This window comes from Morus notabilis, unplaced genomic scaffold (assembly GCF_000414095.1).
Source record: "Morus notabilis unplaced genomic scaffold, ASM41409v2 Scaffold212, whole genome shotgun sequence".
Taxonomy (NCBI): domain Eukaryota; kingdom Viridiplantae; phylum Streptophyta; class Magnoliopsida; order Rosales; family Moraceae; genus Morus; species Morus notabilis.
In genome coordinates, this window is record NW_010361298.1 from 540,518 (window position 1) to 554,828 (window position 14,311).

At 32.4% G+C, this 14,311-nt stretch overlaps 1 protein-coding gene across 2 annotated transcripts; it reads right to left on the bottom strand.

Annotated features, from left to right (window-relative positions):
- Positions 1-6,058: 6,058 nt before the first annotated feature.
- LOC21407448 (uncharacterized protein At3g49140) lies at positions 6,059-13,474 on the bottom strand. 2 transcript variants are annotated; one of them, XM_024166350.1, is made up of 12 exons: positions 13,226-13,474; positions 12,406-12,529; positions 11,858-12,077; positions 11,621-11,723; positions 11,468-11,532; positions 10,587-10,706; positions 9,808-9,906; positions 8,853-9,006; positions 8,314-8,423; positions 7,585-7,734; positions 7,197-7,292; positions 6,059-6,385 (listed from the first exon to the last, which is right to left on the bottom strand). In XM_024166350.1, the coding sequence occupies exons 1-12, from the start codon at positions 13,263-13,265 to the stop codon at positions 6,272-6,274; spliced, it is 1,395 nt and encodes a 464-aa protein (XP_024022118.1). In that variant the 5' UTR covers positions 13,266-13,474; the 3' UTR covers positions 6,059-6,271. The 2 variants fall into 2 exon arrangements, with proteins under 2 accessions (XP_024022118.1, XP_024022117.1); XM_024166349.1 differs by having other exon boundaries at positions 11,858-12,083.
- Between the last annotated feature and the right edge of the window lie 837 nt (positions 13,475-14,311).

Consider the following 14,311-nt stretch of genomic DNA (forward strand, 5'->3'; position numbering starts at 1 on the left):
GTGTAGGATATTATTAGGGGTTGAACCACAGAAGAAGATGAATAAGAAGAGGAATAGCTAGAAGCAGCATCGGTGCTACAAGGAGCGCCATTCGCTACATCGTGAATTGAAATATACGCATGAAATTATGGTATTCTAGGGCATCAACTATCGTAAAAATGAGTAATCGTTTTTGCTTAACAATCTTCCTTTTTTTGCCTTTGCAGTTTTTCTTTATTGCACAATTAAATTATCATCTTTTCTACCTGATTTTCTCAGGGCTATAATGTTTTGGCATTAGCATTATTTATCTGTTTTATAGAAAATTTTAACGTATTGATTTAAGACATGAATTTGTCAAGTGATTGATATCGAATCGATATTTTCTTTTGTTAGAGAACTCAATGTTTGGTCGAATTTCATCGAGCAGAAAAAAAAAAAAAAAGAATTGAGAGATGGGTCAACTAGCATCAAGATCTAATGGAACATTCCAACCAAATTGACATTTTCTATGAGGATTTAACTTTACTCTCAAACATGATCAATTTATAGTTTAACGGATACTAAAAAGTTAAAACCCTAAGAATAAGTTGGGAATCTCTTTGGTACCCCTTCTCACTACTGTTATCTGCTTATCAGCCGTCAAACATGTATTATTTTTTTAATCTAATTTGATTTTTTTACCAAATTTAATATAATTTTGACGGTTGATAAACGAGAAACACCGGTGCTTTTCAAAAAAGAGGGAACACCAGAGAAAATCTTAAATAAGTTATGATAAGCGATAAAACATGAGCTAAAATAAAATTGATTGTGTTTCTAATACTTTTTTTTTATTATTTGGATCCTCCCGCTATTTTTGTCCGCAAATGGCTAACAAATTGTTGGAAACTCATTAATTTGAAACCATTAATGAATAGTGATTAATTTGTAACCCTTCGAAAAATTTTAGTTTCATTAGGATATCACCTCAAAGGTTTCATTCTAGTGAAAAGATGAAAGTTGGTGTAGGGGTGGTAATTCGTGTCACGTGTCGTATTTTGATTGTTTCTTTTTAAATTTACAGTCAACTCGAACACGACCCGTGACACAAAATTTTTCAAAAACCACAACATGACTACTTTATGGGTTGACATGACATGACACGAAAATAACCCATGACATGAAATTGACCCGTGAACCCGAAATTGACACGGTAACTGTATACTTTTATTTAGTTTTTTACCTATTATAAATAACTTAAAATTCATAGTACACTAAATTACAATAACATCTATTGAAATTAAGCAAATAATAGTATAAGATTTTGAGCATAACTATTATGATATCACAAGTTCATAATAAAATCAAAAATATATAATGAATAATATATGTATTTTTTTAGTTTTTTACAAGTTTCGTGTCGTGTTTAGATTAGGCAGGTCCAACCCGAAATTGATCCGTATTTTTCGTGTCGATTTCAGATCGACCCAATTCTGACCTGAACCTCTTTTTTCTCAACCCTAACCCACAAAATTTGTGTTGTTTTCGAGTCGTGTTGTCATATCGTGACCTATATTGCCGGCTCACTGCTGGTGAACAAGTTTGACCCTGAAAAAAAAAAAAAACAATAATAACAATAATTTTGGCATTTTTTCTGAACAAAGATTACGTGGTGAAAATTGCTGAGAGCTTGGTTGTACAAGTACGGAAAAGTTGCTCTAAAAACGGCAGTAAAATCGATCTCTCTTAGGGAGAAGAAAGTATCATGGTAAGAATGCATTAGAAACGTTGAGAAAACTTGTAAATACAATTGCTTTCATTTAGAGTAGATTTATCATACAGTTGTAAGATTTAAACTGAATGATATGCTAAATGTTACACTCCTTTTTTATTCATTCAAGTCCTATACTTGCAAATTATAAGATGATTCTATAAAAATCACTCATTTGGGAATAAGAACCTATTAATTATCTAGTTCTTCTTCTCTCCCCGTCGATCCCAACAGTAGCAATGTAAGCATCTCTATATTGTTTTGTTCATTCAATTTCATCTTTTGCTTCTTGATTGTTTTTCAATGCATATATTAGATTTTAACAACAACTTTCATAGATATGGCCCCGTTCATTTCACCGATTCGAGTTTTATTACAGTAAAAAGCTCTCAGAAACAGTCACGTTTAACTTTTTTATTACAGTAAAAAATTCTCACATAAAGTCATATCTCAACTCGAATCAGCGAACTAAATGGACTCTAAAGAAAGCATCAATGCTGAGAGTACCAACTTTTATTCCAATTCACATGAAACGTGAGTTGTCACGTTTATTTTATTGATAGATACTTAAAAGCTTTCTATGTCAACTAATATTGAATACTTAGATCTACTAATGAAATTAGTATGACAATTCACCTGCCATGTGATATGTCATAAAAGAAATGGTAAAACTTGTTCGGAGAGTTGTTACCTGGAGCAGCATATCCGATGGTTCCTTCAATCCCGATTGTGCTCGTCTCGCCGTGTTTGAGATCATCTTTGCTAGTCTGAGATCACTTACAGGAGCAACCATTTCCTTATCGATAAGAACATTGCTCGGCTTCAAGTCGCAGTGTATGATAAGTTGCTCACAATGGTCATGAAGGTAGTGTATTGCTGAGGCTACATCTAAAGCAATATTTTAGTCTTTGAATTAGGTTCGAAATCGTCTGTTGGTCTCCATTGACAGTTACCGAATGCAGCCACTTCTCTACGTTTCCTTTCGACGTGTACTCGAATACTAATGCCTTGAATTCGTTGCCGCTGTGATCCATGCTACAGCAACATGTCAAGATCTTAACAAGATTTCGGTGCTTGATATTTCTCAATGCATTATGGCTTTTGGGATTTCACCGGAAAAATAGTTTCCAAAGAGGTCGATTGTATCGATATTCTTTAGCTTGCCCACTTCCGCGGGAAGGCTGCCAGTGAATGACTTGCTTGACAAGTTAAGTAAGAGCAATGAGGAAACATCAAAGACCACTTTGGGAATGGCTCCACTAAAGTTATTATTTGAAATTTCAAAGAAATTCAAAGTTTTTGAGCTAGCAATATTTGGGGGAATGCTTCCTTTTAGTTTCTTATCCGAAAGATAAAGATAGGACAATTGGGTGAGATTTCCAAAAGATGAGGGTGTCTCTCCTGATAATCCATTGAATCCCAAATCCAAAGCTTGCAATTTTGTTAGCTTTCCCCAAGAAGTTGGAATGACACCTATAAAGAGATTTTTGACTATGTTGAAGATGATGAAGTCCTCGTTCATTTCACCGATTCGAGTTTTCAATTTGAGCTGAGAAGTGACATTTTCTGAGAGTTTTTAACTGTAGACATTTTCTGAGTTCTCAAATTGAAAACGTTAAGTCGTCCCTTTATTCCATTCCTTCGGAATGGCGGGACGCTAAGCGAGGAGAACCCTTCCCCTCCCCCAAACCCACCTCCCCTTCCTCTTGATAGTTTTATTCATTTCATGATTCACATCCATAAATCACTTCACTTGCTAGTTTTCTTTCTTTATATCCAATTAAGGTTTCAGGTGGCACATCTCCCCGAGCCCCTTAATTCGTTCGTGTTTCACGCCCGTGAACCACTTCACTGTTATTAATATACAACTAATAACAATATAATTTATACTTCTTACGGCATGAAGCAGTACATGCCGTTATTCGATCAAGAGATGCAGACTACATAAGTCAAACTATTAAAGAAGGCGATATACATGAAATTACTAAATTTTTCATTAATACCAACAAGCCAAAGTATTAAATCATTCCTCACATAGCGATGCTACGAATTGCTCGACCAACAATTTTTAAACGTATTGATGAAGATATGCCAGAAATACCTCGAGAGAAGTTCAATTTCATAGAATTTGATCAGTTCTTGCAAAAAATCGATGTCAATGACGTTCTTTCAGGTTACTTTAACTTTATATTTATAATGTTAATTTCAATATTTATTATTTTATAGTAATTAAAACTAAATGATTATAAATTTATTATTCTTATCAGATGTCATTGGTCGACTAATATGTTTCCACGGTGTTGAGGAATCAGCCATTGGTGAAAGAATAGTGAAAAGAAGAAGTTTCACTATTCAAAATAATAATTTGTGACATAGATGGATATTTATTTACAATGCCGCTTACATGGTAATAAAATTTATTTAAAAAACATTTTTTTTAAATTTATAGTACAACAAATTTTAATCTTTATAAACAGGTACAAAGTCAACGTGCGTATTGAAGATAACATGAGAAGAACAAATGTAATCATGTTTAGCAAAACTGTTCAATCACTCATAAATAAAGTTTGCTCTACACTCACTTATGAGGAAGAATACACTGATCGTTATACGATTTCTCCCATCCTTGATCAAATTAGAGGAATGTCAAAAATATTTGTTATACAGTTTCGTAATCGAGGTGCTTTCATCGACGCGGTCATTTAAGAACTTTCAACGATGATGAACCGCTGTTGTGTTTGCCTCCAACAACATCACATCTTCAAGAACAACCCCATCAGATTTAGAACCACCTACAATGATGAATGTGAAACCAGACTAAGCTCCCATTCAAATATTATCCTTTTTATTTTTTTTTAATGTTAATAGAACATTATTTATAATGTAATAATATTTATTATTATTACAGTCATTACCATCGACCTCTTTCAACACAACTTGAGTTCACTTCTTCCATTAGTTCTTCGAAAAAATGAAAACCAATCAGATAATATTATACATTACATATTAAAATTATTATTTCATTAAATATAAACAAATTTATTGTTATTCATCATAATTAATTAACAACTAATTTTTTTTCTTTTCCGTATTTTTTTATTGCAGCTCAGAAAAAACAAAGAAAAAAAGTAGAGACGAGTAAATATGTATATATATACACACACAAATATGCAAATAAATGTATACTGCTTACAAATTGAACTCTTATTGTGTACCATATTTTGTTTTGTTTTTATAAAATATATTAAATAGATAAATATACATCAGTGCAATAGCACGGGTAACACACTAGTATCCACTAGTGGCCGTACCAATACACCCACTCACAAATAAATCCAAGAAATCCGAGCCAAAAATAAATAAACAAATAATAAATCAATAAATTCAGAAATGACTGTCACTCTTGTCTGAAATTGCAAGGATCTTTCTTTCTACAAAAGATAAATGCTAAGATTTTACAACCATTATAAAAAGTAGGTTATGTTTTATTATATCATAAATTTTTATTTATGAATTTTGAAGACCCATTTGAGTTGAATTTAAATTTTTATAAGAAAAAATAATGTTAATAAAAATTAAATTATAATTTAAACTAGTGAAATGAAATGATTAGAGTCTCAACCACCAACCCACCAACCCACTAAGCACATATTCCACAAGCGGATTTTATGTGAAGCAATCAGATTCAGTGGATTTTCTCCATTTCATCACCAATCATGTAGATTGGCTTTTGCACTTTTGCATACAGTTAAAAAAAAAAAAAAAAAAAAAGGATTGCCAATTTATTTTAGGCCTAGACACTTTTAGTTACTAATTTGTACTAAAATTGTCCATGTTTTATTAGTTGAAAAATAATTTTGCGGATTATTCCAACTGAATGAGAAACAATACTATGGGAAAAATATGATTAGTTTCCCCTCATTAAATTATCATTCTTTCCTCACTTTCCCTGAAAAAGTAAAAAAGCCAAGCCCTTAATAACAATTCATTGCAAAGCAATGTTGTGATATGCAAATTAAAACCATGTTTAGTTCACTGATTCGACTTTTTAATTTGAGTTAAGATGAAACTTCATGTGAGAAATTTTTACTGTAACAAAAAAGTTAAATGTAACTATTTCTGAAAGTTTTTTACTGTAACAAAACTCGAATTCTAAACTCAAATCAGTGAAATGATAGGACAACGGACCTGAGTATCCTTCTATTCCGTAACAACACAAGTATCCTTCTATTCCTTGACCACACGAGTAACTTCACAACTTAAACCAGTAATTAACTTCAAGGATAACAAAGTTAGACATGCAAATTGCAGAGCTTGATTTTCGTTTTTCAAAATGCTAATCAGCTTTTAGCAATTTTTTTTTTTGGGGGGCATCTTGCACCTTATTTCATTGTTCTATACAAGATCAAAACTAATAATGTACAAAAATATTTAAAGCAAAAAAAAAAGAGGCGATTCTAACGAACAATTTAAGCCTCGAGTTATTTTTCTAACGATTTTTTGTTCCTAAATTAACACAATACAAAGCGACGGTTAGAATTAGTAAGAAGTAGGGTCTCTAAGACCAGTCCCATGACTTCTCAATTTCTTACGACGAGCCCGCGGAAACATGAGTTGCCGAATCTGCTTTTCTGCTGCGATTTCAGAAGTTGCCTGTACTCAAATTCATTCACACAACAGCCATCAACGCATTTGCACTTCTTTAAATGACATAAAACTTTACATGTTAAAGCCAATTCATTAGCTAAACTCAGAAAGACAACGATGGCATCGACAAATAGAGAACGTAAAATTGTAAGAAAAAATGCAGCAGTCGCCATAGATGTGACAGTACATTGAACTGCTGCATATCAAAATGGGATCCAGTTCTTTTACATTTTGTCATGTGTTAAGTTCTCTTTCATCAACAGATGTGGCGTTGCATCACCGGTGTGATGAATAGCCGTGCTCCAGTTGAAAAAGACATTAAGATAATACAAGCATGCCTCAGAAGGAGTGCGAGTATTTTTAGCAACCTTCTCAGAGCCTTAATAGCGAAATTGCCTTGTGGTTTCTTTTATCTGTTTTGGATTTTCATTTGGAAGGCCCTTTCTCCTTAAACCTACTTGTTGATTGTTTCTATCAACAAAAATACAAAAAATACTCTTTATTTTTTTTATGTAATGGGAAAAAATTAAGTGGACGTTTGGTTCATAGATTCAGAATCATTCTCGCTTTATGTGTATTTTTTGTAAGAGAAAAATACTGTAGAGAACCATGAATCATGATTTAGAATCAGGAACGAATACAGGAAACAAACATCCCATAAATGGTTCCTATAGTTGACCATTGCTATATAAATCTAGACACACACATTTACACACAAAGCGCACATGTATACAACCGGAAATAAAAGTCGTGCAACCTGATCTTTTGTGTGTGGGTAAAAGAAAAAAAATGTTCAACTGCACTGCAAAATGCTTACCCGGACTTTAAAGGGAAAACGATGAGTTTGTACTTCCGACCCCACAGAAACTCTGACATCCATTCCAAGACTGTCAACGCCAATCAAATGAGCTCCCTACAATATTTTTTCCGTAGAAGGGTCAAAACACTCGTTTAATACCAAGTATGTTACACTTGAAAAACGAAATATACACTTGATAAATGCATAAAAAGAACTATAAACACTGCCGTACGCATTAGCTCCATATTTTTTACATCCTAGTGTCAAACTTTATCACGTGGATAACTAGCACGATTACAAAAATAGTAGAAGATGAAGAGTGGAATAGAAATTTTAAGCATGATAACAACATAAGTAGCAAATTAATCGTATTAACACAAATGCAAAGCAAAAACCAGTGTCTTACCTCAACATGAAGACCTTTCTTTTTGCAAAGAGCTTTAAGAGCAACATCACACCTAATACCTTTTTCACTGAAGCGCTCTACAATTGCTGAAGTAGAATGCACAAGAAAATCAGGCTCCGCGTCTTGAAAATCTTGCAAACTAATTGCAGACTGCAATTATGCAAAATTTAAAAATAAATAACTTTCAGGCTCGCAAAAGTGAATTTTCAGGATGGTAACAAGGGTTTCTTGGTTTAGAATAACACAAAAGAACAAACAAAAAAAAGAAGGAAAGAAAGAAAGAAAGAAAGAACAAAAGAAAGAAATACAGCTTTCCACTGCTTATCATAGACAATATTGATTATTCACTTTGTTCCGCATAGGTCCTTATGTCGAAAACTTTTCAAAACAAAACGCAAGGATTTATTTATTTCCTTTTTGCAAGTTATTCCACTTTGAAGTTTCTGTAGGGGAGGAAATGAAATTTCCGCCTTGCTTACGGGCTTCTATTTGTTGAAAATTCAAAGATATTCCCATTTCTTTGATTATTTTGAGTTGGAACTTGGAATGATGCTATGTAATGTGTGTGTATTCTTAAGGACACCTTGTTCTTCTAATCTTGTGCTTTTCTCTCTTTCTTTTTTTTTTCTTTCTTTTAACACAAAACTGAAAAATTAAAAAGTTAAAAATAAAGAAGACAATAAGGAGTAAAACTCACACGCATGACCATAGAAAGTGAAATATACATGCCTGAACACCATATACGGAGAATAGCTCTATTCTCAAAATCTCCAACCTGTATAGGGTTGATCCACTGTTCCCTCGATCCCTTCTCGAATTAGAGCTGAGAGTTTCACCATCTAGACATGAGACCAAATGGAGTTAAATGGAAAAATTACCGCATGCTAAGCAGTTTCTTTTTTTGGCAAGAAAACGGATAGTAATGATATAATCATAAATGTGTAATACACGAGAAAGGAGGATAAGTTATCCTCTTTACTAGAGCACTAAAGAAACAAAAACAAAATTAAAGCCAAACAGTTTCTGAAACAGTTTCTTAAATTCAAATATAGATTAAGCTGTTTATGAAGTTCTTTTGTAAATCACAAATTAACCATGAGCAAAAGAAATACATTACAAAAAATTTAAAACATAAAAGTACGAATCCGTATGAATTCAATTTATGTTAAAAATCAAATTCAAGAAACTAACTCCTCTACCTGACAAGAAAATGAAAAGTAATTATCATATAAGATTAGGATAAAAGTATAAACACAATTGATAAGTACCCGACCACTCTGAATGGTATCCATCACCATCTTCGTAGCAAAATAATCTTCTTATATGTGATTCTTCATCTGCAAAAGCAGGTCTGAGACATCCCAATATAGAAACACCATTTGATGGATGGTCCATTTTCCTATCATATTCCATATTAACAACCTAGAACGAAAGTAAATCATCTCAATGAGACTCGTGAGATATATTAAGGGTCCGTTTGTTTCATATACTCAAACTCAAATCATTGATGCGGCTACAATGTATTCCACTCACAAAATATTTGAATTTCAAACGTCAAAATCAAGAATCATGGTTTGAGCATACCTTCCAAACATGCCCTAAATACATATGAAAAAAAAGGGGGGATAAAGGCAATCTCTTTTAAATTTTACATATAATATTACATGCACATAAAAAAAAAATAAAAAAAAATCCTCATAACATTTCAAATTCTAGATCTACAGGAACAACTTTACTTCTTATGACACATCACATATTAGTGTTTTCCAATCATGCACTTTTGTCCAACAAAAGGTGCACATTAAAGAATTTTTTAATGGTACCTTTGCTTTTCAATAGCCACAATATGTTAGATAAACACTATTGATCACTTTCTTCTCACATGATATGTATGTGGGCCTTGAAAATTCAAATAGATAAAGAAATGAGATTAATGTTTTAAACTGCTTTGATCAAAGGGGTACGTTTCTCAAAATTTCCACACTAGTGAGCAGTGAACATAAACACGGTTTAGTTAGAAATAAAATTGTTTCAATGCAACAGGTAGTTTTAGAAGACAAACCTTGGAAATTAAGAAAATATTTCAAAATAAGATTATCAATTTAACGACGACTACAACATCGGGCAATACAATTTATTCTTATAATAAGATTATCAATTAAAAAAAAAATACTTGAATCATGAAAGTTGCTTGATCGATTTATCAAACCAAAGAGTAATCACCTTTGTCAAGCACTTTGCAAAGTAAATAGGATGAATCAAAGTAGAAGCATGTGGCATCCCCCAATCAAATGGAATTTCAGAAACTTCAGATTCTACAACCTACAACAAAAAAAAGTCATTCCATCTTGAAATTTACAAGCATCCAACAAAACAAAACCACCAAAAAAGAAAAAATCACAAAAATATATAGAATGAAAATGAGGATAATATTAATTATAAAAAAAAAGACACAAATAATTTGGTTGGAAAGTTACATCCAAAGGAACTTTCTTTCCCCCAGTGTGTTTTTCAAGTGGATTAAGTATAAGAAAGGCAGAAAATTTTCAACTCATTAAGATTCCACCTCAATTGAGAAACCTGTAGACAAGACAGAAAGCTTCTTCCAGCCATCTGGCCAATTTGAACTAGCATGACCCCCCATATATATAATTTTTTGACAAGCAAGGGATGAAAAAGTTGGAATTTTTTTTTTTTTTTGGGTAGAAAAGAAAAATTCTAACTTGCTAGAAAAAGTTAGAATTGTTTAAAACTTCGTTTTGCTGTCGATCTTTATAGAACAAAGTGACTTTGAAGAACATCTCTAAAGAATTATCAGGCGCACCCAGAATTCTACAAGGAAATTTATTAGATCTTTTATTGTGTTTTTCATGACTGTCTTTCTAATTCCTATACCTCTTCTTCCCCAAACCTTCCAAAATCAATAAATTCTAATTTCATATATCTTCGTCTCAATCAGATTATCAATTCCCACTAAAAGTCAAGAATATGTTGGTTCTTACCTCAAAATAATCATCATCGAAAGGGATTTCATCGATACTGCCACTATTATCGGAAATGTTGTATTCACCAGCCACCCTTTTGTTCTCGTACATTGGCATATCCATCCCAATCAAAGCATTCTTAAACAAAGTACCAACATAAATAGATTAATTAATTTTACAAATGAAATTACTAGCCACAAGTAAAGCGCGGGCCACCTGGTCTACCTCGAGCTACGTGCATATTTCATCTTGCATCAAGCAATGCATTTCAGAAAATCCACAACTCATAGGCATATTTAATGTGGACTATAATAATAGAGAATATACCAATTTAGTCCATCAACTGCATGAACCATTGTATTATATTATTTATTATATATATTTATATGTGCGTATTGTGTGTGTATGTAGAATAGCTTCAGCCATGTTTCATACAAAACTAGGTTATGGAAAAATCGCAATGAGCTATGTTACATACAACATAGAGATTATTTCTTCTAATGACCTATATGAAGATCGCACACTGGTTTCTGCCACTACCTAGGAGATTTTGAATCGTAATGAACTATCTTACATACAACATAGAGATTATTCCTTTTAATGCTCCATGTGAAGATAGCATACATACTTAGCATATATTCATTAACTAGGAAATATGAGGAAAATCAAGACCCAGACATGGAAACCTCAAAGAATTTGTCATTAAGATTTAGAAAGTTTTTCCTTTCCTTTTTTTTCCCCTTTAATTAAACGTAAAAACCGAAACAATCTTGACCTTGTCTAACTTTTGAGTTGGATGAGGAGAACCCAAATACTTCTACAATAAGATATTTTCTTCAGCTCAATGATATGCAGAATTTCCATGTTAAAGAACATCATAGAAGTAAACTAATCCTCACCACAGGGTTACTAGCTGAAGGATCTTCTAAAATGTTTGCATCATCAAGCATCTCGAAATATATATCTACACAAATAATTTAAAAGGTTAAATTTGGATCAGATTATGGTATTATTTGCCCCCCATTACAGAAGAAAATAAGAAAGAAAGATACCTCCATAATCATCGATAACATATTGAAACTCTGCCCATGAGATTTGTTCGTGTGGTTCACAATGTATGGTTCCAGGAAATATCAGCAAAGCACTGTTGTTAGCCTAAAAAAATGCAGGCACTTCCTTAATTGTTCATCAAGTGGAGATATGAGTTTTACCGTCCACATAAGTAGCTAACCTACTTTCAATGACTCAAATTTGACACATATCACACAACACAAGCATGACACACAGACCTCAACTGCTGTCCTCGCAATTTCAGCAGAAGTGAGATTAGTCTCCCAGTTCTTTTTGTCCACCTTCAATTCTTCAAGAGGATGATAGCCTCCGTTAGTCATAAAGTTAGAGGAATCTGGAACAGAATCTGAGTAATCTGCAGCAACTGAAACTTTCCAGAGGCAAAGGTCTCGTCCAACGGACAGCCATCGGAACTGTGATGAACTGAAAAATGGACTCCTGCACCTAAAAGTTTATTCATTATGGAAGAAGAAATTGTAAAACGACATGTTATGGAGTAAAAAGTAACGAAGCTAGTGAAATCAAACAAATATTCAAAGGCTAAATTATGGTCCTGACTTCTATTCATTAGTTGATTTCAGAATATCAAATTTCCCTCCTTTAGTCCCAAACCTTGTAATATCAATAACCAAGTTGATAATTAGTCACAGGAAAAGAGAGCAAAATATTCCCCCGCCAAACACAGAAGAAGGATTCAAAGTTTATGATGTACATGCAAGTTAATGTCATTTTAAACTGCAATATTCAACTATGAACTAGACTAGACCTTATGCCGGCATAATGAGGAACCATTCGACCATCTAAAGGAGGTTTCTTGAATTTGTTTGTGATCCCATACGATGTCAAGCAATAAATTCCTTCTCCGCGGCATGAATGACAATGGGACTGACCTGAGTAAACAAGCAATCCGCCACATAAAAATTGTTGTACAAGACTGTGGTTTTGTAAAATGAAAATCTTAAAGAGGAACAAACAATGCAGACAACAAAAGCAAGAAGAGGCTTAAATAATACATGACAAACAATGCAGACCCAGAATAACAATTCCCTCCAAAATGCAATAGATTTTGAGAAAAAAAGTACATTAAACAAGAATACAAAATTCCATATGTATGTGTTTATAGATAATTTCCATTACAAAAAATAAATAAATCATAAATCAGTGCCTCCACTCAAGAGAATTTTGGTTAAGAACTTAAGATTTTCTTTTACATTCATCAAAGCAAAATTCTTCATAAATATATAAAAGAAAGCTGAACTATTTCATTAATATTGTAATGAGCAACAAAAGAGAAAGGAAGAAACCAACAATCCATTAATTTTCGTACGAGGCTCTTCTCTACAAATAAACCTATAACAGGAAGCTTATAAAAAAAAAAAAAAAACAACAACAACAACAAACACTCAATGCGATTGCGAGCTCGTCCAAATGTAAAAATTAATAAAAAAATCCAAAAGTACTTTTTGTCAAAGGCATGAAAATCGAAGTGGGTATAGCTCAAATTCGAGAAATCTACAACTCTGATCAAAATAAGTAATAATCAAGAAAAAACCAACAACAAAAAAAAAAAGAAAAGGAGAAATTACCGAGGGAAAGCGAAGAGGGAGCGACGACAGCCATAAGCATGAGAAGGAGAAGAAAGTGAATGTGATGTTTGGTGTTTTGTCGTTTTGGGTTTCTGATCTGAGATCTCCTCTTGTCAGAACCAACCAAAGAAAAATAAAAATAAAAAGATTTTTGTTTGCTTATTATGATGCTCTTTAATTGTGTGAAACTTCAGAGACACCTGAGACAGACTGTCCACAATCTCACTGCAAAACAAGAACAACACAAGTGGCTTTATCTGATCTGATGTTTTGCTCTCATTTATTTGGGTTTTTTCTTTTTATTTATTTATTTTTTAAGATTAGATAATGATGATGAGGGTGAAAGATATCCAAGTTATTTGTTTAATTAAAAATGAGTATTAGGGGACTGTTTATGGAAAGTAATATGTATTTTTCTTCTTATTTTGGTGCCAAAAATAGGTATGTGATGATAAAACGAAAACCTGTTTTTGTTGAGCATATCAGATAGATGTCTTTTAATCTGACCTGCCCGCAATTATCAATTTCTCAATTCTAAAGGGAAATTATATATATTTCAAAATCAAACAAATAAATAAATACGAGAAATGCTAGCATCACTATTTTTGTCATTTTTTGTATTTATTATTTGACACATGAATCTAATACGGATGGCAACGGGACGGATTTAAGAAAAAATGATCTTCTCACCAACCCGCCTTATCAATAAAAATACTTACCATACTCGCCCTACAAACCCTCATAAGTTGACGAATTACGGTACGGATTTTTCCGTCACGGATTTAGAGTATTCACAATGCCCATTTACTAGAATAGTTATTTTTGTTGTAAAATAAATAAATAATACAAACATACAAAACATTAAGGGTCCATTTGAAATGTATATTCAAATCATGATTCTTAATTCTGATGTTGAAAATTAAAATTTTTTATGAGAGAAAAATACTACAACAAAATCAATAATTTGAGTTTTAATATATAAAACAGACAGACCTTAAGTTAAAAATAAAAAAAGTAGTTTTAAATTTTCACACATTATGCAATAAATTATACTTAAAATTATATATTATAGCATATTATATATAA

Excerpts from the sequence above, each read along its gene's own strand:
- LOC21407448 (XM_024166349.1), bottom strand. The coding sequence starts at position 13,265 with ATGCTTATGGCTGTCGTCGCTCCCTCTTCGCTTTCCCTCG. Across the intron at positions 12,084-12,405 it reads CCTCATTATGCCGGCATAAG|GTGCAGGAGTCCATTTTTCA; the intron begins GTCTAGTCTAGT and ends ATAAACTTTTAG. Across the intron at positions 8,424-8,852 it reads ATACCATTCAGAGTGGTCGG|ATGGTGAAACTCTCAGCTCT; the intron begins GTACTTATCAAT and ends TCTCATGTCTAG.